Here is a 22,018-nt window from a genome sequence, read left to right as displayed (position 1 = left end):
AAACATAATATCTGTCGGGTCATGCTAACACTTGCGGACATCCGAATCGTTTATGAAAATGTTGCTTGATCTCATGATGTGTATTTGTGGTGAGATTCGCTAGAAGACCACCTCTGCCTTGTGCGTGGAGGGGTTTTCCAAGAGTACAGCACCAGATAGTTTTTCACATGATAATAATGTCACTCAGCCTGCTAGTCCACATAACCCCTCAAGTTGTTTAGTTGCAGTCTTGCATAGACAGGTTGGAGTAAGGGGTGATTTTTGAGAACTTTATTCTCCACTTCAGTGTACTTTTAGTTATGGAAACACCTATATGCTTGAGATACGGTTACAGTGTTAATATTGCAGAGTAAGTGTTTACAATTCAAATACTCTAATATAAAAAGGTAAAAATGATTTTGTTTATTGTATTTAAGAGTCAGTGTAAAAAGTAATTTCGCAGTATCACTTAAATTTGTAAGACAACGAAGTGCACGAGAAAACTTGACGCTGTATCTTCTTCCTAACACTTCTCTTTCCTGGGACATATTTTGCAACTTGACTAAAGATATACAGAAACTTGGTTTAAATATTCTGAAGTTCCTCATGTCCAGTATTGCTGCTCAAAGCCAGGGTGGTGTGCTTTCTTCATCCTGCCCCGTAACTAGGTGGGTTCTTCTTGGAGTAGCCATTGTAAGACTTTTCTTATGGTCCGTATCTCGGAAGCCAGCAGTCGCTGCTGGCACAGAATGACCTATGGCCAGACAGTCAGTTGTTTTCTTCAAAATGTTTGTCTGGACGGTATTACTGGAACATAGGTGAGGGTTTTACTGAATTTCTTCCACTGCTGCTCCCTTCTTAACAGGATTTTCTGCTTCTTTGAACTTCTTTGAGCCCATGGTCTTGCAAAAGCCTGCAAGTGTTGTCCTGCATTCATTGAAAGAACAGATTTGATCAAGAGAACGAGCGATCTCCTAAAGCTGTACGGGTTTAGGGCACATTGGAAAGGTCGGTTCATGCCGGTGAGTGATCGAACAAGGAAGGGGTGTTACTGGGTCTCGACTTCGTATTTCAGGACGTGTGAGTAAAAGCTGTGGTTAGCGTTCTCGTGCACCATCACGAACACCTCTCTGCATCCTGAGGTGTTGCAGGTTCCCTCCCAGTAGCCTCTGCTCTGGGTGAGAGGGTAAGCGTTCTCCGCTTGAACTAGCACCTTCGCTATCCCGTGCATTTTGAGCTTAAACTGAACGTTGCGATTTGCCGGCAGCAAGCCAGAGAGTGGCTCCAGTATTTCGTAGTCTTCCACCCACTTGCTGTAACTCTGAGGGAAAGCTGGCCACTTCACTTCGGTGTTCAGGCAAGTGATGAGGTAGTTGAAGATGTAGTCATAATTGCCAGGGTCTGACTTCTTCTTGGCATAGATTTTCAGAACAAAGTTCCCTGCGTGGGGAAGGTGGATCTTCAACTCAATTTGGTTCCCACGACGGATCTGCATGATGTGCCGCCTCCCCATATCCTCTGTCAGGCTGCTGCTGTCGGAGTGCAGCGAGGCCAAGACGCTTATGTCTTTGCCCAGGGTGAAGGTGACAGAACACCGCCCGTCGTTGGTGGGAATGATGGGGTCGGGGTGTGACGGCCTCAGGAACCCTTGCCGCTCCGTGAACCAGCTTGGCCCAACAGGCTGGTGCAGGTCCTTTGGGAAGCGCATGGCTTTGTCCACAGACTTGCACTCTACGACGTATTCTAACACACAGCTGTAGACGTCTTCCGAGGCTTTGGAGGGCTTGGCAAAGATCTGCAGCTTATGACTCCCTGTCTTCTGTGGGTAGATATCCAGCTTCATTCCATGTTTTTTCAGAGTCATTAAACCGTGTTCGTCTGTTCCCTTCAGCTTAAACGTAAATAACGTGGCAGAACGGCAATCCACTGATACAGAGGCTTTTCCATTTACTGTGAAATACAAAGGAAAAGAAAATGCATAGGAGTTTCAGTAGATTTTTTGCATGTACACCCTGTTCTGGGAAGACTAATCTGTCCCAATAAATTGCTGCTTCTCTAACAGTAAAATAAAGAGCTGTAATTGACAGGTCATAGCTTGTCAGCTGTCTGCGTAGCTCAGCGGCCCCCAAAAAGGGCGCATGAAGAGTGGCCTTTGTTTTGGAGATGTGCATTTGTCCTGTTTTGATATACACTGAAATGGAGCTGTGGTCCTATAGAATATGAAAGCCTGTGTGAGCTATCATTGAAAGTACTGTCAGCCCGTGTGCTCGAGAAGAGCTTAATTGGGTGTGATTAGACCTGATTGCTAGTCCAGTAGCTGTTCCAAGAAGCTTCAGAGGGAAGTGCGGGAACCCTCCAGTATGCAGATATGAGATAATCTACCTCCCTATGAGCCTGTTCCCAAACAGCTTGAAGACAGCGTTAAGTCCTAAAATGTTGTTGCCTTTTAAGTCTGTGTTCTTAGCATTCATAAATTAGCTGCCTAGTTAAATTCCTGCAGCTCTTAAAATCTGAGGAAGGTGATCTTAAATGGGCCCTGGAGTTCCGTGGGGTTACCTGAATAGTTTTATGTTGAAAGAGCTGCTGGGCTTACTCGGCGTGCTCAGTATTGCATAAAGAAGTGCCTGTTTATGCATTGTTCAGTAATTCAAACTTTCAGAGTGTTGTAAAAGGTTTTAGTCTCATTTCCAAGCCAGAATTGCTAATATATAATAGAAATACTTCTGATTTTGCAGCAGTGATGCTGGCTGATAGAGTAACTCATCTTCAGCTGCTGACTGAAGCTTTGTTTTAGATCCAGGGCTGCTACAATTTTTCATGGCTTGAAAAAAAAAAAAAAGAGAAAAAAAAAAAGAAAAAAGGGGATAAAAAAGACCTTCCTCTGCCCCAAGAGCTTTGAGTGCGTTCTGCTTGCCAGAACCAAGCTGGCAATGTCATTCACTACACGCACAACAGTGTGTGCTGGGTGGGGGGCTGCATAAGCAAAGATGCTCTGCAGCTTCCCCCCGGCAGGGTGTTACCTGTCTGGATGACAGCTGTCTCCGGCTGTGCCGTCAGCAGGCCCAACATGTAGAAGTTGCTGTTGTGCAGCATGTTACTCTCAAAATCTTTCAGCGTCAGTGTTGGTTTAAGAAGCTGCCAGTTACTGTTATCTGGGAAGTGATTGTTAATGAACAGAGCGGGGTGAGTCAGAAAATAAAACTCATTGTACCTGGAAGGAGAAGGAAGAGATGAAAGGAAGATGAGTAATTATAAATAACTAATGCTTCCCCTGCACAGTGGCGGTGGTTTCAGCAGGAGGAAGTTGGAGTGTTTTGGGCCGCTGAAAAACCGAGACCGGCGGGTTTGAAATTCTCCAGGCAGAGAAGGAGCCTGAGGCATTGGTCTTCCATTTCCAGGGCAAATGCTGAGCTTTTGGATAAACCCAGGGTATTTGCACTACTCCCTGCAACCACGGGCTCCTGAAGAAAGAGGGAGGCACTGCTTGTTGTTGGAAAGTGTGGAGGCACCCTGGCTCAGGCAGCTGAAAGCCCTGGATCAGGTGCCACGTAGCATTGCACGAACTGAAGATGTGATAAGCAAAGTTTGCTTTTAGCAGTTGAGCAGCTTGCTGCTCAGGGCCGCTGCCTTTCTACAGGCACCTGCTCCACCCCTTGTCTAGGCAGCTCAGGGCTCTGGGTCTTGCGGTGGGATCTAAAGTTTGTCACTGGTGGTTGTGCCAAACCCATCAGCTTTCCTTCTGCCTTTGGGGTAGGTTTGTGTATTAACGTAGAGGATGGTTCTTTACCTGAAGGTGAACTTGGTGAAAGAATCATCGACAGAACCACTTCCCCAGGTGCTATCGAGTAAGTGCCACCTTCCATCAAGGTAGACTGCGTTCCAGGCATGGTCGGAGTCCCCCGTAAAGGTCTGCCCCATCTTGTACCCGTACCCCTTAGAGTATCCCGAGAGCTTCATGCACTGGATTCCTGCAATACTAAAAGGAAACAGTAAGATGCAGCAGGACACTTCTGTTTTAAACCTCTCGGCGTACTTTTGTGGAAGGACAGAAGGAGGAACGAAGTCTGGCAGACTTCAATCCTGTGGACCAGCTCCGTCAGCTCCTCGGGTGCCTCCTTGCAGCTGAGTCCCAGGGTGGGCATTTAAATGTCCGAAGCGTGTAAGTGTGCTTCTCTCTGAAGATTCCCAACCTCTGACCCTGGGGGCAGGCTCTTGTGCTAAATGCCCAGGTTATTGCACTTTCCAATTCTTGTAACACCTTTGCTGTTAGCTGGGGTGGTGTATTTTTTTAATAGGAGGATCTTTGCACTTTGTGCAGCTTTCCTCGGGCTGCCGTCCTGTACCAGCCTGCTGGCGCGGCTGGAGACAGGCGAGTCCTCCCCTCTGACCACTGACATCGTGTAGAGACTGCGCTGTGCTAGCGAATGGCTTCGTGGGGGGTGGGCATGCGAGAGTAACCCAAGGGAATGACGCCCGGGGTGTTGGGCAGGGGCCGATTTTTCTTGTAGCCTTTGCCTGGGGACTTGGAGAGAGTGTCCCACTGGAGGAAGGGGCTTTGCTCTTCCTGTTTTTGCATATTTCCTCTTTCTGATGCACCTTTAATTCAGCGCTGTTAGAGGAGGTTGACAAAGATGAAGTGTGCTTAATTGCTTTCTGTCTTGTTACTCAGTGGAATCCCTTTGATGCTGTCCACAATTAGCCCGTGTAATTATAAATTAAAAGTGCGTCTGTTCATGCTTGTGTTCTCTCTGTGCCGGTAGGCCTGGTGTTTGACACCAGCTGAGATATCGTAGACCTCACGGGATAGTGTATGCTGATTTAGTTTCCTTAAAGAGTGAGCTTGTGCTTGCCCAGGGTACAAATGATTAAATCATCTATTTTTTATTTATTTTTTTTTAAAAAAAGAATACCTGGGTTGATGTGTAAATAAGATTTAAATAAGCGCTGTGTTAAGAAGCTCTCCGCTGTTGATAGCAATGGATTCTAACTTTGGCATCTTATTTCAGCATTAATTTAAAATTGCTTCACTTAGAGGATTGTCTTTTGCGTAGGATGGTATTGACATTTTTCTTCTCCATTGAAAAGTACGTTAAATGGAACAGCTAGCTTCAGTAATAAACTGTGCATGCTTCAAGAGCAAGATTGCATAATGTGGGCTGAACTCAGAAGAAAAGTGATATTTATGGGGAAGATAATTAGCATGGCTGTTAAGAAGTCGAGGTCTGATAAACAGATACGGGCTGTAATTGGCAGTGCAGTAATGCTTACAGGGAGGGCTGCTTTTTTCACGGAGGTGTCACGGGTTTAAAGGGAAGGTGGGCACTTCAGCTTCTCATGCAGGCTCGCTAAACTCAAACCTGGATGTCTTTGTGTTACTTTGTTGTTTGATACTCTTTCTTTAAGACTATCAATTTAAATTCTTAGATTCTTTCATAAATTCTTTAAGAAAGAGTATCAAAAATAGGTCCACAGCTGCAAAGGGCCGATGGAGAGCCACTGGGAGCTCCCGCTGGGCAGCCTGCAGAGAGAAGGGAAGGTTCCATGGAGAGGAGAAACGCGGCAGCGGCCCATCCCCGCTCGGGGTGGCCAGCGCAGAGGAGGGAGCGTGCCGGCCAGCTCTCGCTTAGCCTGGGCTGTTGCGCGGCCACGCGAGGCACCGCCTGTCACGCGAGGTATTCAGAACGGACTGGCAAGCCTGGCAGGAATGCCGCCGAGGAACCTGGCGTTGCAGGTGGTCTGTAAAGTCTTTGCCAGCCCGCAGTCGCCTGTGAGCCAAATTCTAACGTGGAGCTGGGCAGTAAATCTGGAGCAACTCCACTGACAAGACTGGTGAGAGCTTGGATTTACATGGGGTAACTGAGACTAGGAGCTGGCCCGGGAACTTTAAGGAAGATTTGATCCTAGGAGCTTCAAAGGGGCCTAACAGGAGCTAAGTACCAAATTCCCACTAATTTCATGGGGATTGACGTCTAATCCTTCTAGGCTTCTTTAGACATTCTTTTTAGCTGGGATATTCAGAGAGAACATTAAGGGACAAGTTCTGCCCTTCGTCCTCTCTGTGCTCTCACTTACGGTGGACATTAGCAAAGCAGCAAGAAGAGCTTGTGCTGGGATGTGTTCAAAGGTTCTCTAATAACGGACAAACAAAAACCCAGGCTGAGACCTCCTGTAAAAGAGCAGTCCTGCACTGGTGAAAAGACTTACGGCGTCTGTTCTTGTGTAAATGACTTTATATAGATAAATTAACCAGACAGAGAGAAGATTGAAAAGATCTCCAGAAATGCTTGAAGGGGCAATGTGATGGTAGAAGATGACCTAAATACAAGGTGGACTAGAAGAGCTGAATTAAGAAACAGTTGGCAACATCTGGAGTGCCACGTTCAGCTCTGGGCCCCCCAGCATAAGGAGGCCATGGACCTGTTGGAGCAAGTCCAGAGGATGCCCCAGAGATGGTCAGAGGGCTGGAGCCCCTCTGCTGTGGAGACAGGCTGGGAGCTGGGGCTGTTCAGACTGGAGAAGAGAAGAGACTTTACAGCAGCCTGCCAGTGCCTAAAGGGTCTGACAGGAAAGCTGGAGAGGGACTTTTTACAAGGGCTGGTAGCAACAGGACAAGGGGGATGGTTTGAAACTGGAAGATGGGAGATTTAGACGGGACATTAGGAAGAAATGTCACCAGAGCAGCTGTGGGTGCCCCATCCCTGGCAGCGCCCAGGGCCAGGCCGGACGGGGCTGGGAGCAGCCTGGTGCAGGGGAAGGTGTCCCTGCCCGTGGCAGGGGGGTGGGACTAGGTGATGTTTAAGGTCCCTTCCAACCCAAACCATTCTGTGATTCTGTGATCTGCTTGGTGCAGCAAGGAGGTTAAAGGCTGCATTGCTTTTCTGCTTCAGAAAGAGTAGGAACTAATCTGGATCTTGCTACAGGTGTCACTGGAATTCAGTGGCACCTTCTTCCCTTTGATTTCAGGTTGACTTTGATGATTTCATCTAATGAAGAAACAAATCTGGCTTCTCCAGAGGGAGACAGAATGGTTTGTACTTGTGGTAGGTAGGTGTACTCTCCTGTGCCTGAAAAGAAGGAAAGCTACTGACTATAGAAAACAGGAAAAGCAAGAGGATGTGAAACCTGGATTATTTGCAGACTAATTATAAATAAGGAGCAGCCAAGTGGTCAGGTCCACTGTAGGGAGTGGGGTCAGCTTTGCTCGTAAAGACGGTGCTGAAACCTCTGAAGTGCAAATAGTTGTTTTGCCTTCATTGTTAATTCTGGTAGGCGAGTTTCTCCCTGAGTCCAGGCTGCTAGGTTTTGCCCTAAACTGAATTCATGAATTTCCCCTCTGATTCACTCGGCCACTCTGCCTCCTCCAGTTTGGTTGTCAGCTGAGAAGCCAATTCGTGATAAATGCTGCTAAAATACTGGTCGGGAGCCTGTGTTTACATTCATTGCTGTTACATCTGATGTTTAGAAACTGATGTTTTGTGGCCGGCTTCCCACTCTCCGTGCCCACCTTTCCTCTGTGACAGGAGTCTGCTAACGGGAAGAAGTCTGGCTGCCAGAGCTGTGGTCGGAGGTGACAGTGTTGTGTCTGCAACAGGAACTCTTCTCGCCGCTGGCACGGGGACAAGTAGGACTCAATCAGTGTCAGCTGCTGACTTCAGCAGGGCCTTTGGGGAGACTCCTGGGGACTGGCAAATTGGGTTGTTTGTGGAAGTTGCTTCTATGAGAGCCAGGTAAAAAAAGGCACCTTAAAGGACCTTTTTTTCACCCAAAACTTGGCTCTGAAAAAATCTTTGTATAAGACTGCTCTTTGTCTCTTGCCTTTACGCTTAGACTCAGCACAATACTTGAATGGTGCACAAGAAGAAGGGATGCAGAGATCCCCTTGTTGGAAAGGATTGGTGTCTTTGGTTATATTTCTCAAGAAAAGAGATAAACATTTAGCTGATATTTGACAAAAGTGATAGGCTGGATGACTGGGAGGTTTCCCGAATGACAAAATGAGTATTCAACCTGGAACTGAGGAATTAAGAGTAGATGAACAGAGCCTTTAAATAGTGAAAGATATCGTTGGAAATATTAATGTTTTTAATGAACTAAACATATGCTTTTTAATGAACAGTTGCAAATTTCCCCTACTTCTAGCTGCTAATAACTGTTCCATAAGATGCAGTTATAAATTCATACTTCATCATCCTGTTTCTTTATTTTACTCTTTAGGAAGCAGGATCTGATATGGTGGGATATGTCATTGGTTGGAAGCATTCACCACTTTAGCATCTGGCACAGGATTTTTTTTTTTTTAAAATCTGTCCTTTTCCCTGTAGATTTTGTTTGTTTCATGGTGAAAACCTTCCCAGATCTTTTTTCCGTGGTGTGGAAAGCCAATTAATAACTGGTCTTTAATTTTCACAAGCTATCTTGTAAAGGGAAGCTGCTCTGCTGAGAAGGTGCTCCCTGAGAGAGCCACCTCGCAAGCCCACGCTCTTAGGAAAGTACATCATCGTCGCTTTCTGCCGCTAGGAATCCCCTTCCAATTTTGTGTCTGCGTCATCAGGTCGAGTTTCCTCCTCCTGGACAACACTTCTACGTAAGGCTGGTCCCAAACTTGCCAGGTACCGTCCTGCCTTCACCACCTCTCTAAGCCAAACTATTGCATCCAGCTGGGAGAGGCCAGATGCTGCTCCTTGCTGTGGTGCTTGGGGGTCGCCTTGGGCAACAGGCACCTCCTTTCTTTACTGGGGTGGGGAAGCATGAGGGAGCAGGGATTTGCGCTGCATTCGTCTGCGAGGCACCTGCGCTCCCTGCCGGGGGGGGGGGGGCTGCCTCTTCTGCAGCGTGGCTTTGTGACCATGAAGTCCTGCTCTGGGGGGGAAATCCCGCTCCTTCATGCAACTCATCCCCAGTGAAGTCAAAAAGTTTTTGTAGGCAGGAGAACGGGTTTTAGTCATTAGATGCCGACGTAGCTATTGAACGGGGATTGCAGTATTGGCCTCCGCGGTGATGCACCTTGAGACTGACCGCAGAAAACGGTGTGGGGAGTGTGGGGCTGTGTCCCTGCGGTGCCTCGGTGGTGGGGGCAGAGGGCATCTCCAGAAGGTTCTGGGAAAGCTCCTTCTGGGGCTGTGCCTACCTCTTCCACGGGAGCATGTTGGAGACGACAGCCCTTCTTGTTTAAGTCTTGCCATGCTTTTAACCTTCACATACAGATACTCAAAGGAAAAACCTGGCTTCTTCTAAACAAATTAGCTCTGTGTTTTCATCTGCCATTATGTTAATGCAATGCGAAGCTCAGCAGATGGCACAAAGTAAATTATGCTGGGGAGGGGGGGTGGGTGGAGGGAGTGGAGTAGGAAGCAAAATTGACCTTTCTAGGACTTGCTGTTTTTCCACAGCATGGTCTGAAAGCTAAAGTTCCACGTCCTGCTTAAAGTCACATCAGTCAATGCAAAGGCAGACAGAACAGGCACAGAGATGACAATGAATGTTAACGCTCCCTGGCACTGGATGTTTCTGAACTTAATTTACCTGCACATTTGTTCAAAGAGCCCAGCGTATCCCTCACAAATGCTCTTCCCCATCTGAAGCACATCTATGGGTTTGCTCGACAGCTGGCTTTTGTTATGGTAGCCCACTACGTCGTATTCTGCGGGAAGGAACACAGACATAAGTTCATCCAAAAGCCTGAGGCAGTGGGATCGATGGGCAGCAGGAGCAGCGATTGCATTGCTTTTCATCTCCGTGAGCGCGAGCAAAGAGAAACAAGCGGCAGCCGTGGCACCTGCTGCACGAGGATGTCACGGGGCTGGGGGCAGAGGGACAAGGTCTGTCGCTCGCCACCGCTTGTTCTGAGCCTGGGCTGAGGTTCAGCAGTTGAATCTGAAGGGGAGGAAAACTGCTTTTTGTTAGAGAAAGGAGGCCTCCCCAGGGGCTCCCTCATGTGGGGGGACCTACAGTCCCAGGACTGAAAGAGTCCTTAACTGGGGGGACTGGGGGGACCTACAGTCCCCGTAAAGAACAGAGCTCTGCATGCGAAGGAGTTGGGCTTGTGTTAGTGTCAAAGGAAACCATGGAGCTTTTTGCACTCTTTACAGGCAATTTGCATTAAAAATACCTGGAAAGTATCTTGTTGGGAAGTACCCGAAATGATTTGTTGCTAGTGAGTCATTAATACCTGGAAGCGTAGGAAATCTTAATTTGTTTGAATGAATGCAGAAAAGAGGCGCAGCAGGGTTCCTTCAGACGGAGCTTGAGGAACTGGTCTGGGAAGGTCAGTTCAATACTGACCAACCCTGGCCATGTCCATAACCTCTTTCTTAAAATACAAACATATTTTTCTGACAAAGCTCTAAGGAATGCTGCATCAGCTCATTCATCCTTTAATGCTGTGGAAGAGGAAAAAACCGCTGGCACCACGCTGTATCTGTGCTGCAACCGCTTGGCTTTTACAGAGGGGGCTCGGCTGCCGGGGGGCCGGCTCGTGGGGCGGGGGGAAGGGCTGGCGTTCTCCACCTGGGCTGCTGGGCCACCAGCAAAGCGGCAGGGCACTCCGAGGGGTACGGGGAGCCAGCTGGCTGCATGTGGCTTTATGCTAGAAATGATAGCTAAAATAATTCCTTCTGGTGCTACTGCTGCATGGAGGAGCAGTCTGTCACAGGCAGGGAGCTGGACTGGGTGGGAAGAGACGCCCAGGGAGCAGCGCTCTCACTTCAGATCCAGAGAGGGAGTTTATACATCAGTGCTCCTCCAGGAGAGACACCTTGCGTTTTTGTGAGCCGATTTAAATTCCCAGCACTGTGTTTATTTCCCATGCATGTAAACAGGGGTCAGTCTCTGCAGGAAGAAAGGAGAACAGGGGCCAAGAGGACGTGAAAAATCGTGTGAGTTGATCCCTGGCATGTATGCCGTGATCAGCGACAGCCCGTGAATGTGTGTAAGGTAAACGGAGCGACTCCAGCCAGACTGGCTGTCCCGGGCAGGACCTGGCCCGGGCCGTGGCAGGCAGAGGGGAGTTAACAGCATAAAGACCGAATGATCAGCAGCCGCTGGGAGCTCGGCACTGGGATGAGTCAAATGCTCAGTTTCAGGAAATGCTGTGAAATCAGCAGTCTGCATATTTAAGGGCAAGATTAAAGTTGCTTGGGATTGACCTAACTATGCTAACCATGCAGCTGCTGGCAAAGCTCTGCTGATCTCAGTAGGCGTGAGATTAGGCTTGCCCTTCCAAAACTGCTCTTCTGCTCTCCGTCAGCTGGCCCGTCCAGCCAGCAAACTGCACCCATCAGGATGTGTAAGAGGCGAGGGAAAGAATAGCTGTAGTTCTCTCCCTCTGCCCCAGGAGTTAATGGGAAAGAAACATTTCTGCATATGCTATTCAAAACGCCATCAAGTTCTGCACCCATTTTACCCCCACAAAGGAGCAAGGCACCTTTTGCTCCCTCTGATGTGCTGGACTGGAGAGGCTACAAATGCTGCCTCCTCCTCCTTCCTCGTCCTCTTCACATCTCTCGGTTATTTCTGAAACTCTGGTGTTGCTTGGGTTGGGGTTGGGTAGGAAAGGGCAGGGGCAGCTGCGTCATTGCAGCTCTTGTGCAAGTCGGAAGGGTGGCACGCGCGGGCAGGGGCGGCGATGGCGCAGGTGGCAGCCCGCGCTGTGAAAGCTGGCCTCTCTGCTGCGCTGGCGTGGCTGGTGGGAACGCACTTAGGGACCAGCTGGAAACTGGAGCGCGGGACGTGTCCACAAAACACAGGGGCAAAGCTGGCGACGAAACTGCCCAGAGACTGCCAGGGGCCGCAGGGCACCTCCCGCTCAGCGCCCGGCTGTCCAGGCGTGCAAGGGGTGGTCTGCTGCCCAAGGAGGAGCTGCAGAAGCAGCTGTGATGACACCGAACTGGGCAAGGCAGCTGGATGGTTCCTGGTGGTACCTACGCTACGCTGAGACCATCCTGGAGCGAAGGCACCAGCAAGCAGAGTGTGCTGGGAAGGGTGGCACAGGGGTTTGGGACGGTGGTGGAGATGAAACCTCTGCTGGGGTCGGATGCCTTTGAAGGTGACAACCAAGCCCCTGGTGCTTGGCAGCCTGGCTTCATGCTTAGGTGATAGGTGCTTGTATGGTTACACCTTCGAGTAAGTCAGGTAGGAGTTACAGATTCATCACGTGGGAAAAAATCCTTTCCACACAAACCTTGTCAGGCCTGGCAGTGCCCGGAGAGGGACTGTGGGAACCTCCGAACATGCTCCTGGATAAACATCCCCGGTACGCCTTCCTCCCGCTCGCCGCGTGAAACTAACCCACCCGGTGTGCGGGAAGCTGCAATGGCCGCGTAGCGTGCAAATTGTCATATGCAGCCTTATCTTCTCCACTGCAGGTCTCAGCCTACCTATGTGATGGCATATCCACATCCATATGGCTCGGACTTTTTCCAGATCAGTCCGGGCTTGTTTGAGCAGGGCTTTAACGAGTTCCTCTACGCTGTTCTTGACGTTCACCTGTTTGTGAAGAGGAAGCATTGCAAGACCGTGGTGAAGAAATTGCTATGGTAGGTCTCCATGCCTCCCTGCTGCCTTGTTCTTCTGAAGCCAGTGAGACCCCACCTGCCAGGAGACTGCTCTAACACAAGCTCTGTTAAAAATAGAACTACAAAGCTGTAGTTCCAGGTTTCAATGGTTTCCCTCCTAGATTGGGATCTGTGCTGCTGCTCTTTGCAGGGAAATGGTTTTTCAGTTGTTTGGGAGGTTCTGAGGCGCTTGCCCCGATGGCTGAGGCTAAGCTGGCGTTAGGGCTGGTAGCTGGGTTTCAAGGAACATCCCTGCAGGGGAGCTGGGAGGAGGACAGAGGCAAAAGCAAGACTTACTTTTAATGCGTAGGCATCCAGCTTCTCAAATTGCTGCAGATCTACTGGCATGGATTTCAAAGAGGATTTGTCCCATGGATATGCTGGGAAGAAATGAGTTGTCATTGTCTGGGGAAGGGAGGGGATATTTTTCCTGGCTTGAATGAGGGGATGCTGCAGAGCCCCCTGGCCAGCCCGCAGAGGCATCCATCAGCGGGTGCTTAGGGAGCAGAGGACACGAGGGCACTCGCAGAAGGTCCCTGCCAGCTGCACAGGAAGCAGGAGCCATCCTGTCTAGTCTGGGGTAATTTGGGCAACACTGGAGTGGGAGGTGCCCCTGCATCTCTGGCACCGTATAACAGCATAGAAAATCCCGGGACGCTGTGTGGAGGTGCATGAGATACAATGCAGAAGTCCCGGGGAAAATCCGTGCTATGGAAGCCCTGGCAAAAACATGACTTTAAAAAAAAAAAAAAAAAAACAACCAGAAAAGAGCGGGGTTTCTCCAGTAGTTTTGCTGAAAGCGATGACTGTTTTGTGTGGTAAAGGGCCACGATTCTGCCTGAATGCAAACACACGAGGAACGGAACACGGGGAGCGGCCAGACTGAAACCAGTGTGCCTGCCCCCCTGCCTGCACTTTGCAGGCTCTCTGCTCCCAGCTCTACTCTGTGTGAACAAAGTGTTAATAACTTGCCCTAATTAATCCGATAACTTATTTTTTAACAGTCTTCAAATGAACTGACACCGTTCTCTCTCATCAGTGAGCCACCTGAGTGATGCAGCTATAGCTCGGAACAGAGATGTGTTGGATGGATGTCTCCCCTGGACCGCTGCCTGCTCAGCTCTGCCTTTTCTTCTGGGCTGGTGAGAGGAGAATTGAGCTCTACGGCAATCTCTCCCCTTGTCATGTGCTGTCAAAGCCACTGAGGACTAAAGAGATTCTTCTAGCTATCTCTGTAGGATTGTTATTTTGCTGGGAAAAAAGGATTTAAAAGAGATCACGAAGTGAAAATGCTGTTGTGTGACTCCCGGGTGCTGGGAGAGGTGAATGAATGGTGCCACAGAGCTGCTGTTTGCCTCCGGAGAGGTGACAAGGAGATGTGAATTGCCTTGGGCTGTGCGCGGGGGCACAGAGGCTTTGGCTGGTTGCATACTGCTTTATTTGTGACCCCTGGTAAGCAAGCAGGACACCCCTCTGCTGCCTGCTCAGCGCATGCCAGTGGGAGCGGGATGCGTGGGAGGCTCTGAGAGCATCCTATCCTGGTGGAGAAGCCAGCAGTGCTTCTGAAATCCATATGCATCACCTGCTCCCTCTCCCCAAAATGGGGCTCTGGCCCCTTTGCTGCCAGCTTCAGCCCACTGGGGAGGTGGCCAGAAGGTCTATTCCTGACTGCAAAGGCGTTCGGTTAATGCGAGCCTTGCTTTTCTTGGAAACCTCCAGCCCGGGGAGGGGCCATGGGGCATCCTGCATCCTACATCCCGGTGGCGGTGCAGGCTGCTGGGTGGGATGCAGGTGCATCCCTGAGTCGGGCAGGCGCCTGCCTGCCAAAATCAGTGTGTAGGCACACAGCATCTGTTTCTTTAACAGCTTGTTTGTTTATCTCTGTTTTCCCTGCAAAGGGCTATTACGCTGACCTGAAGAGAGATAAAGCAGATTCATGCCTTTAAAGGTTCCCACTCTCTACAGCTCTGAAAATTACTTTTTGCCTTTTGGGAATGGGCTGGGTTTTTAAAATTGGTTGTCACTTTTTGTCTTTGTCAGGTTATAGCTGCACAGGCTCCCGCAGCTGGGGGGTCCGTGGTAGCTCAGGTCGCCCCGTGCCGTTAGGAAGCACGCGTCGAGCCTGTTTGCAGAGTGCCCTTCCTCGGCTGTGGGCCTGGGGGAGGTCTGGGGCTTGTGTGATGTTCCCAAAGCCACCCCCATCTGCCACCCTGATGAACAGGGGGTTGGGAAGCTGGTGCTAACAGCAATTCAATCCCTCGTCTGTGTGCTTCCGTCTAGGCTTGCAGCAGGGCAAGCCCTGTGGCTGGGGCTGATGGGCTTCGTCGCTGGGGCTGCCCTGCGGTGCCACTAGCGTGGGGCCAGGGGACAGCTGACAGTTACCGTGCAGGTCTTTTCCTCCTGGCGGCCGTGGGGCTTCGGTCCTCTGGAAGCCTGGCAAAGTGGAGAAGGGAGCATGAGGTGAGCGGGTGTTGGCAGAAGAAAAAAAGACAAACAGAAATAAGTGAGCCTGGGGAGCAGGACTGGGTGGAAAAAGCTGGAATTGAGGCTTGTCTTTGCCCATTCCCTCGCGTTCGGACATGGATGTCAACACCCTGCAGAGCATGAGTGCCGAGGGCAGAGGGATGCAGCAAGCTGCCTGCACCGAGGGCAGAGGGATGCAGCAAGCCGCCTGGACCGCCGTTCGCTCTGCATCCCCTCCCTGCCACCCTGTGGCTCTGCAGAAGCCACATTCCCCAGCAGTCAGACATCTCCTGTTCTAGCCTAAGGGCTGGGGACATCAAACCCCTGCCCACCACTCGGCCAAACCCCCCAGGCATGGAAGAAGGGAGAGCTGAGCTCCAGAGCTGTTAGATGATAACCCTGCAGAGAGCTGTGCGGCAGCTGGAGGACTTCTGAGGGACACTGTGGCCCCCAGAACGTCACCACCTGCTTTATCCTAGGGCCGGAGCAGGAGGAGGGGGAGACACCCTCTGCCCCAGAAGCAGAAGGATTTTGCTCCTTGAGCCCCCGTGGGGAGAAGGGAGCCTGTCTCCTCCTGGGAGCAACCTCCAGGGCAAGGGCTGGCTGGGAGACACGTGCCGTGGTAGAGCAGAACCTCACCTTTGTTGTCCTGACCTCTCAGGCTGGGCAGCCTCCGGGGACCTGCAACAACCCCGGCATGGTTAGTGCCGTCACCGTGACCCCAGCCCTGCTCGAGGGGCACAGTGTCTCCTCAACCCCCCAGGCTTCTTGCCCTCCCTACTTCCACAGCGGGAAGGATGCGGCCCCTTTGCCCTCCCGCCTGGACCCGCTCTGGCGGGCTGTGAAGCCGGGCTGTACCTTTTCCAAAGGAGAGTTTCCTCACGAGTTGTGGGGTGGTGTCCCTGGGGTGAATCTCCACCGTCACTTGGGTGTCTGCAAGAGATGATGATAAAAACCCTAAGAAAGGGAAAACTAACCAGGACGTGGAGGGGAAGGGCAGGATTGCCTGCCAGGGCATCGCTGAAGCCCACTCTTAGTTTTAGCAAAAGAAGCAACAGCTCTGGCGATTGTGAAGGGACAAAAGCGCTCGGTTTTCCAGGCAAAACAATGCACCCTGAAGATAAACTGTACGGTCAGAAAGCCTGTGGCGACCTCTGGTATAATTTGTAATTCTCAAAAAATAAGAGGCAGCCCGTTATAGCCTGACAGGTGATAAAGTGGATCATAAAAAAAACAGAGGTCCTCAGCGAGGATTATGTGGCAGCTTAAAAAAAAGGTTTATCACCATATTAAATAGCTCTTGATGGAGATAGGGTAAGCAGAGAATCAATTTCTTTCATTGATTTTTCTTGGAACCAAGCAGAAAAATGCTCAGAGCTATGAAAATGGTTTGACTTGTGATACTGAGATTTTTGGCAGAGGCTGTTGCTTGTAAGAGGCAGCATCCTGGCAGAGCAGCTGCGGTCCAGGTGTGCAGTGATGCTCCAGAACAACCTCACATGGACAGCTGGAGGTCTTGTGTTTAAAGTTTCATAGAGGGAAGTACAAAGAGAAAAGTTAGGGAGCGTCTTATAAGAATTACCTGAACTTTTTGAAAGAGTCTGCATTTTTTTGGGGTGAGTATTTCAGGAGGTTTTGCCATCAGCGAGGTTCCCTGGAGGACCTCAGCACGCTCGTAGGCTCCCCGTTTCGGATCAGACAAGAGGTTACTTTGGAGACCAAAGGTCAAGATGTTAATGCACCTCAGCGCTGCCATCCAGTCCCGTTTGTTACCTCCTACAATTTTATCAAGAGTCTCGTGACATTTGGGGTTTTCCTTGAAAGGCAGCTCTTGGAACCAGCTAATTAGGTACGAATCTGCACTTTCATCAATGGGTAAGTTTTTCCGCAGCATTTAACTTCAGAAAAAGTTAAGTATCTCCTGTGATTAGGCAGAAAGATTCAATGGCCTTTAAACCCCAAAAGCAGAAGGCAAGAAAACCTGCAAGAACTATAAAAAAATCCCCTTTTAAATCCTAGACTTGCTCCAGTTCTGGGATGACTGCAGATATCAGCAGTGTCAAGATTATAGCTGGCTGGTGTATTTTGTCGGTTCATTTGAAGGTAAAATGAAGTTGTTTCTCAAAGGGACAACTTTGTGCAAATGGTATGTTTTCCTTAAGACTTTTATATTTTCATGAGTCCTTTTTTTATTTCTCAACATTATTTCTAGCTTTGGGGTTTTGCGGGTTTTCTTGCCAACTTCCACCTTCTCAGTTTTTCACCATAGATTAAAACTCTTTGTTTTCAAGAAACAAATTCAACGGTGAGGAATGCCTTCTTCCAGTAAGTTTAAAAAGCACTTAACTCATGAAAAAGTGTAATTCCACAGAATTTTTTCAAAGTGCTACATCCACTGCTTTAAAAACTAATGATGTGAAATGGTTACTGATGGTTTTATGATTTTTTTTTTTTTTTTTTTTTTTTACCATTCCTAATCAAGCTATCCTTCATGAAGGAACACTTGCCCTTCTCCTTGTTCTCTGTGGCCAGAGAAGTCCTTGGCCTGTGAGCGCTTTGGGTGCAGCTGGCCCAGCACCCTGCTCCCGTGCAGGGATGGCTCCTTGCAAGGATCTACCCTGCGAAGGGACTTCTGCACCCAGCTCTTTTAAGCAAAACTTTCGCCAACATTATTTCTTGCAGCTCCTGCCCCCTTCCAGCAGCACTGGAAGTACTGACGTTGGCAGGAGGACGCGCTCCCCGTGCTGTCTGGTTACACCTGTGCCGTGCCTGGTGGTCGGGGGTGGGGTGGGGTGGGGGGGGGTGGGGGGTGGGGTGAGGGCCCAGGTGCTCCAGGAGCCACCTCCTTGCATCCACACTGAAAGACCCAAGGATTCTCCAGGCTTCCCTGGGATTTTTAATTCTTTATGATCATGATCACAAAATTGTTGGGGTGGGCTTTTTGTGCTCTTTTGGGGTGTTCTGAGGTTATTTTATTGCAGCAAAACTGGAGCGGGGACTGGCTGGAGCCCTGCTCTGAAGAACTGGAATCCCTTGGGTCGCCACTCACCTTCGTTAGCGTGGGGAGTCACGGGCTGCGCCTGCTTGCGGGGCTCCCAGGAGACTCGCCGGCCTGGATGCACAAAGGAAAACATCTCAGCGCCTCGAAGAGAGCGGACGCGCCCGGCACGGAGGCGGGTGAAATCGGTGCCTTTGCTCAGCAGCGGAGTAAGTAACAACGCAAGAAGCCCGACCCGCTTCTCCAGCTTTGAAGCCCATTTGCTTTGGGGCACCTGGAACTGCTCCAGAGGGATGCTCCAGCCTTGGGAAGGGTTGGAGTGGGTGCTGCTGCTCAGGGTGGGGTTAGGGTGCTTGGCCCAGTGGGTGCGTGTTTGGAGGGGTGGGTGGGAGGGAAGGGCAGCCTGGGGGGCTCGGAGGTGATGCGGTCCCTGAGTGGAAGCGTTGGTGTGGTTGTCAGGATCTCATCCTCATCTTCGCCTCTCCTCCCTGTGCTCTGGGAGCCCCCGACCCTCTCGGCGGTGCCGGCTGGCCCCGGGGTCCGGGGGGCAGAGGGAGGTGTGGGGAGCACCTGGCGTGCCCGGGGACCACGTGGTTGCAGGCGGCATAAATCTGCCCCCCGGGCTGTGCTGACAGTTAGCCAGGGCAGCCAGCAAATGCCAGGCGATGCTGAGCCCGAGCTCCCGCGCGGCTTTGGATGCTCCAGCCTTGCCGGAGGCAGGGTGGACCTTGGCCAGGGCGATCCCTCACTCTTTTTCAAAGTGTCATGGGATCACCGTCCTGCCAGGCACCAGAGACCAGCGCAAGGAACCTGGTTTTCACGGCTCGTCCCGAAGGCCAGATACCATTTGCACCTCGTGGCTGTGACAAGGATCAGGCCCATGAATGATGGGATGGCGGCGTGGCACGGGGCCGCAGCCGGTGTGCCGCGGTGGGGCTGGGGCAAGCCTTATGCAATACAGTTTGTAAATATTGTGGCAGCACCAGCTGCTCGGTGGTGTCAGAGGCTTCATCAAGATGCTCACACGGCTGATTAAAGGGGAATTTATTAACCCCTGCGGTGCTAGAGGAGCGAAGGCTCTGCCTGTTCCTCTGGCATCTGAATTCCTTCGTAAACCTCATGGGGTTTTAAATTGTGCCTAAGGCAGGGCTGCGAGGGAAGGTTTCCTATGTGCATACTAAATACTCCTGCCATTAGTTCAGGGTTCTGAATGATCAACACTGTCCTCTTGCTTGTAATGGAGGTTCTGACTTGTGCTCTGCAGCCCCGGTTGCAGACCCTCTTGAGCATGACAGAGGAGCGAAAGAGTGTGTTGCATATTTATCTGCTTCCCAGAGTGGAGGCTTTTGTTATCTGGTGTCTGAGACCATCAGATTTATAAAAAAAAAACCCAAACCCAAAGTTGTATCGTGCCGTGAAATATTGCTTGCTGACGGTCTGTGATTGCCATCCAGCCACCACTGGTTCCAGAGGGGCTTTGATCAGGGCTCTGCCGAGCATCGCGCTGGGCACAGCCGTGGCTTTTGTGTGCTGCTGTTGCTTGGCCTGTGGGAGCAAAGCTCCTGTTTGCTAGAACTAGAATCCCCTCTGATACCGGGAGAATTACCTGTTGTCTTGCTTTACCTTTGCCCCCCGCTTTTCTCTGCTAGGCACCACATTGGGCTTAGACTACCAGGAAAGTAAATCGGACGCTCTGATTCACCTTCACCTGGCTGCATGCAACCAGGGGTAACCTCTTCAGGTGTTCCTTCCGAACTGTTTCAGGGCAGAGGGGTGAGGAACGGGCAGGGGACCGTTCAAGCCTAGCAGCCGCACGGTTCCCGGGTCGCGATCGCACCTGCCTCGCACTCAGCAGTCCCTGAGCAGGGAGATGAAGGACGGACTGGTGGGCAGATGGGCTGAAACCCCAGAGGTTTCTTGCACCCCCCAGACTCTGCTTAAGCTGTGTGAGTGCTGGGGAACTCTCTGGAAGCTCTATCTGCAACTTGAACGATTTGGGGCACTGTATCACACCCTGCCATCAGCTGGCTGTGAAACGTAAGAGCTCTGTGCACCTGAAATCTGGCCAAGCTCGACGGCAGCTTGCAGGAGAATCCCCTGCAGGTGGCTGCGCCTGGGCTCTGCAGTGCCACCGACGGGCACTGGCCACGGGGCAGAGCAGAACCGGGAGGGGACATGGCTCCAGGCCCCATTGAAGCCCCCCAAAGCGCTGGGTTTTTTCAAGCATGCTCGAGGGGCACAGCTGGGTGCTAAATGCTAAATGCAAATGGGGTTTGTGTGCTGTGGTTAGTTTATTGGTACAGTGAGAAGATGACATACCGTTAAGGTCTCTCCCCTGAGACGGCTGTGATCTGCTGTTTCCATTTCCATCATCCTGCAAACCTATAAAACAGAAACGTGAGATTGGCAGGCTGTCCTCCTGGAGCGAGGTTCTGGCACTGCCTGGAGGCCAAGCACTCCAAAACCTTTCATGTAACCTGTCATTCCAGCTAAACACAGGTGTCATCGGGATCCACCTTCCCTGCCTCAGCTGCAGCGTTTGTTGCAGCCCCTGTTGCTGGAGTATGAAATACCAGGAGGAGGAAAGTGCAATAGTCCAGGTCTAAATGGCTTTGCTAGGGCTTGCTTCTAGCTGGGTAGTGCTGGGTGCTGTGCTAGGTGAGGCATGAACACAACTTCTGCGTCAGCTTTGCCTATCCTGGTTAGCCTGGAACTGGTTGTCTGAAAAATTTGGCTTTTCCTCAAGGTTTTAGGGCAGGAATACTACATTTTCTCCTTTTACTTCTGCAGGGAGGGTCCCCTTACAGTTGCAGAGCACAGCCTTAGCTTTTTGGAAAATCCCCTGAAGCATAGGAGCTGGGCGAGGGAGACTGTCCCAAACTGTAGCTATAAATGGCTCAGGGTAGTCATCCTTGGAGACAAAGCTTAGACACGCTTCAAACAAAACAGTTTTGCCCCTGTAGTCTGTTGTAGTAGGTGCTGGTCTGGGGTGAAACTGCTGAGTTCTCGCCCTGCTCCCCTTGCACAGCCAAGAGAGCCCGTGGAGGCATCTTGGGGCCACCGCGGGACAGAGCAAGGTGCAAACATAGTCCTCAGATTAGTATCTGTGCATCTGTCACCTCCTCCTGTCCCCTGGGTCGCACGCACCAGAGCCAGGCACCAAGCAACATGCAGCATGCACCGTTGCACGAGCGAGGGCTCTCCTGCACCAGGAGGACCCGCAAATGCATGCTGGGTTTCTACAAAAAAAAGTTCCAGGTCTGGGGTTTTGCAGCATGTCTGCAAAGGAAAAGAGGAGAAAGAAGGTGGGAGGGAAGCCCAGACCCTGCTCCAAAGCTGCTGCCTCGCTCCACCATCTACCAGGCAGCCGGTGCTGCACCTGCAGCCCTCCCCTCCCTCGCACCGATGGCAGGCGGGACGTTACCTGCGCCTCGGCTGCCTTCCGTCTGCCTCTCTCTCTGCCCTTTCTGCTTGCTGGCTGCCTCCTCAGGGTGGACAATAAGCAGCAAATTGATCGTTACTGCACTGGGATCTGTCTTAAAGTCCATGGTACCCATCAGAGCATGGCCAGGGCACCGGTTCTCCCGCGGAGCTGCTGCCGCTGCGAGCTGCCGTGTTTATTTTCCGCCCTTGGAAAGGCGAGCGCGCTCCCCCGAGCTGGGGCTGGCCCTGCCAGCTGCACCAGAGCGCTCTGCCAAAGCCGACCCTAATGAAGAGGTTACAAGTCACCTTTGAAAGGAAATCGCAGGAGGGATCCATTTCCTAAAGCAGAGGAAGGAGCTGCGTTTTGGCCGGAGGGGGGGGTCTGGTTTCAGAGCGTGCCCCCGGCTCCCCCTCCCCTCTCTCTGCCCTTTTCGGCTTTAAGCACTTGTCCACACTCAAATCCCCCAGCAGCACTGTTTGCTGGGGGGGATTCGCTTCCCAGTGCTGGCAGAAATCCTTAAAAGGCTTTCTTGTTTGGTCCTCTCCCCCCACAGAAACGGAAAGGATGCTTAGGAGCGTCAATAATAACAATAACCGCTGCAGG

The 22,018-nt window shown here is 51.0% G+C and overlaps 1 protein-coding gene across 1 annotated transcript; it reads right to left on the bottom strand.

The window, feature by feature from the left end:
* Positions 1-1,027: 1,027 nt before the first annotated feature.
* Positions 1,028-21,548, bottom strand: KY (kyphoscoliosis peptidase). The gene is made up of 12 exons (XM_037407426.1): positions 21,416-21,548; positions 20,311-20,373; positions 18,043-18,105; positions 15,852-15,926; positions 15,633-15,674; positions 14,913-14,963; positions 12,828-12,910; positions 12,354-12,462; positions 9,502-9,619; positions 3,767-3,955; positions 3,000-3,190; positions 1,028-1,929 (listed from the first exon to the last, which is right to left on the bottom strand). The coding sequence occupies exons 1-12, from the start codon at positions 21,546-21,548 to the stop codon at positions 1,028-1,030; spliced, it is 2,019 nt and encodes a 672-aa protein (XP_037263323.1).
* Positions 21,549-22,018: the final 470 nt, after the last annotated feature.

Source organism: Falco rusticolus, chromosome 13 (genome assembly GCF_015220075.1).
Source record: "Falco rusticolus isolate bFalRus1 chromosome 13, bFalRus1.pri, whole genome shotgun sequence".
NCBI lineage: Eukaryota > Metazoa > Chordata > Aves > Falconiformes > Falconidae > Falco > Falco rusticolus.
Note: the sequence above shows the minus strand (reverse complement) of the source record. Positions and strands in the feature narration are given on the sequence as shown.

What these genes read in the sequence shown, in the direction of transcription:
- KY (XM_037407426.1), bottom strand. Translation starts at nt 21,548, where the DNA reads ATGGGTACCATGGACTTTAAGACAGATCCCAGTGCAGTAACGATCAAT. An exon ending in TGGATGCCTACGCATTAAAA is followed by an intron (nt 12,463 to 12,827) that starts GTAAGTCTTGCT and finishes CTTCACAAACAG; the next exon opens with GTGAACGTCAAGAACAGCGT. An exon ending in GACAGCTGTCATCCAGACAG is followed by an intron (nt 1,930 to 2,999) that starts GTAACACCCTGC and finishes TGTATTTCACAG; the next exon opens with TAAATGGAAAAGCCTCTGTA.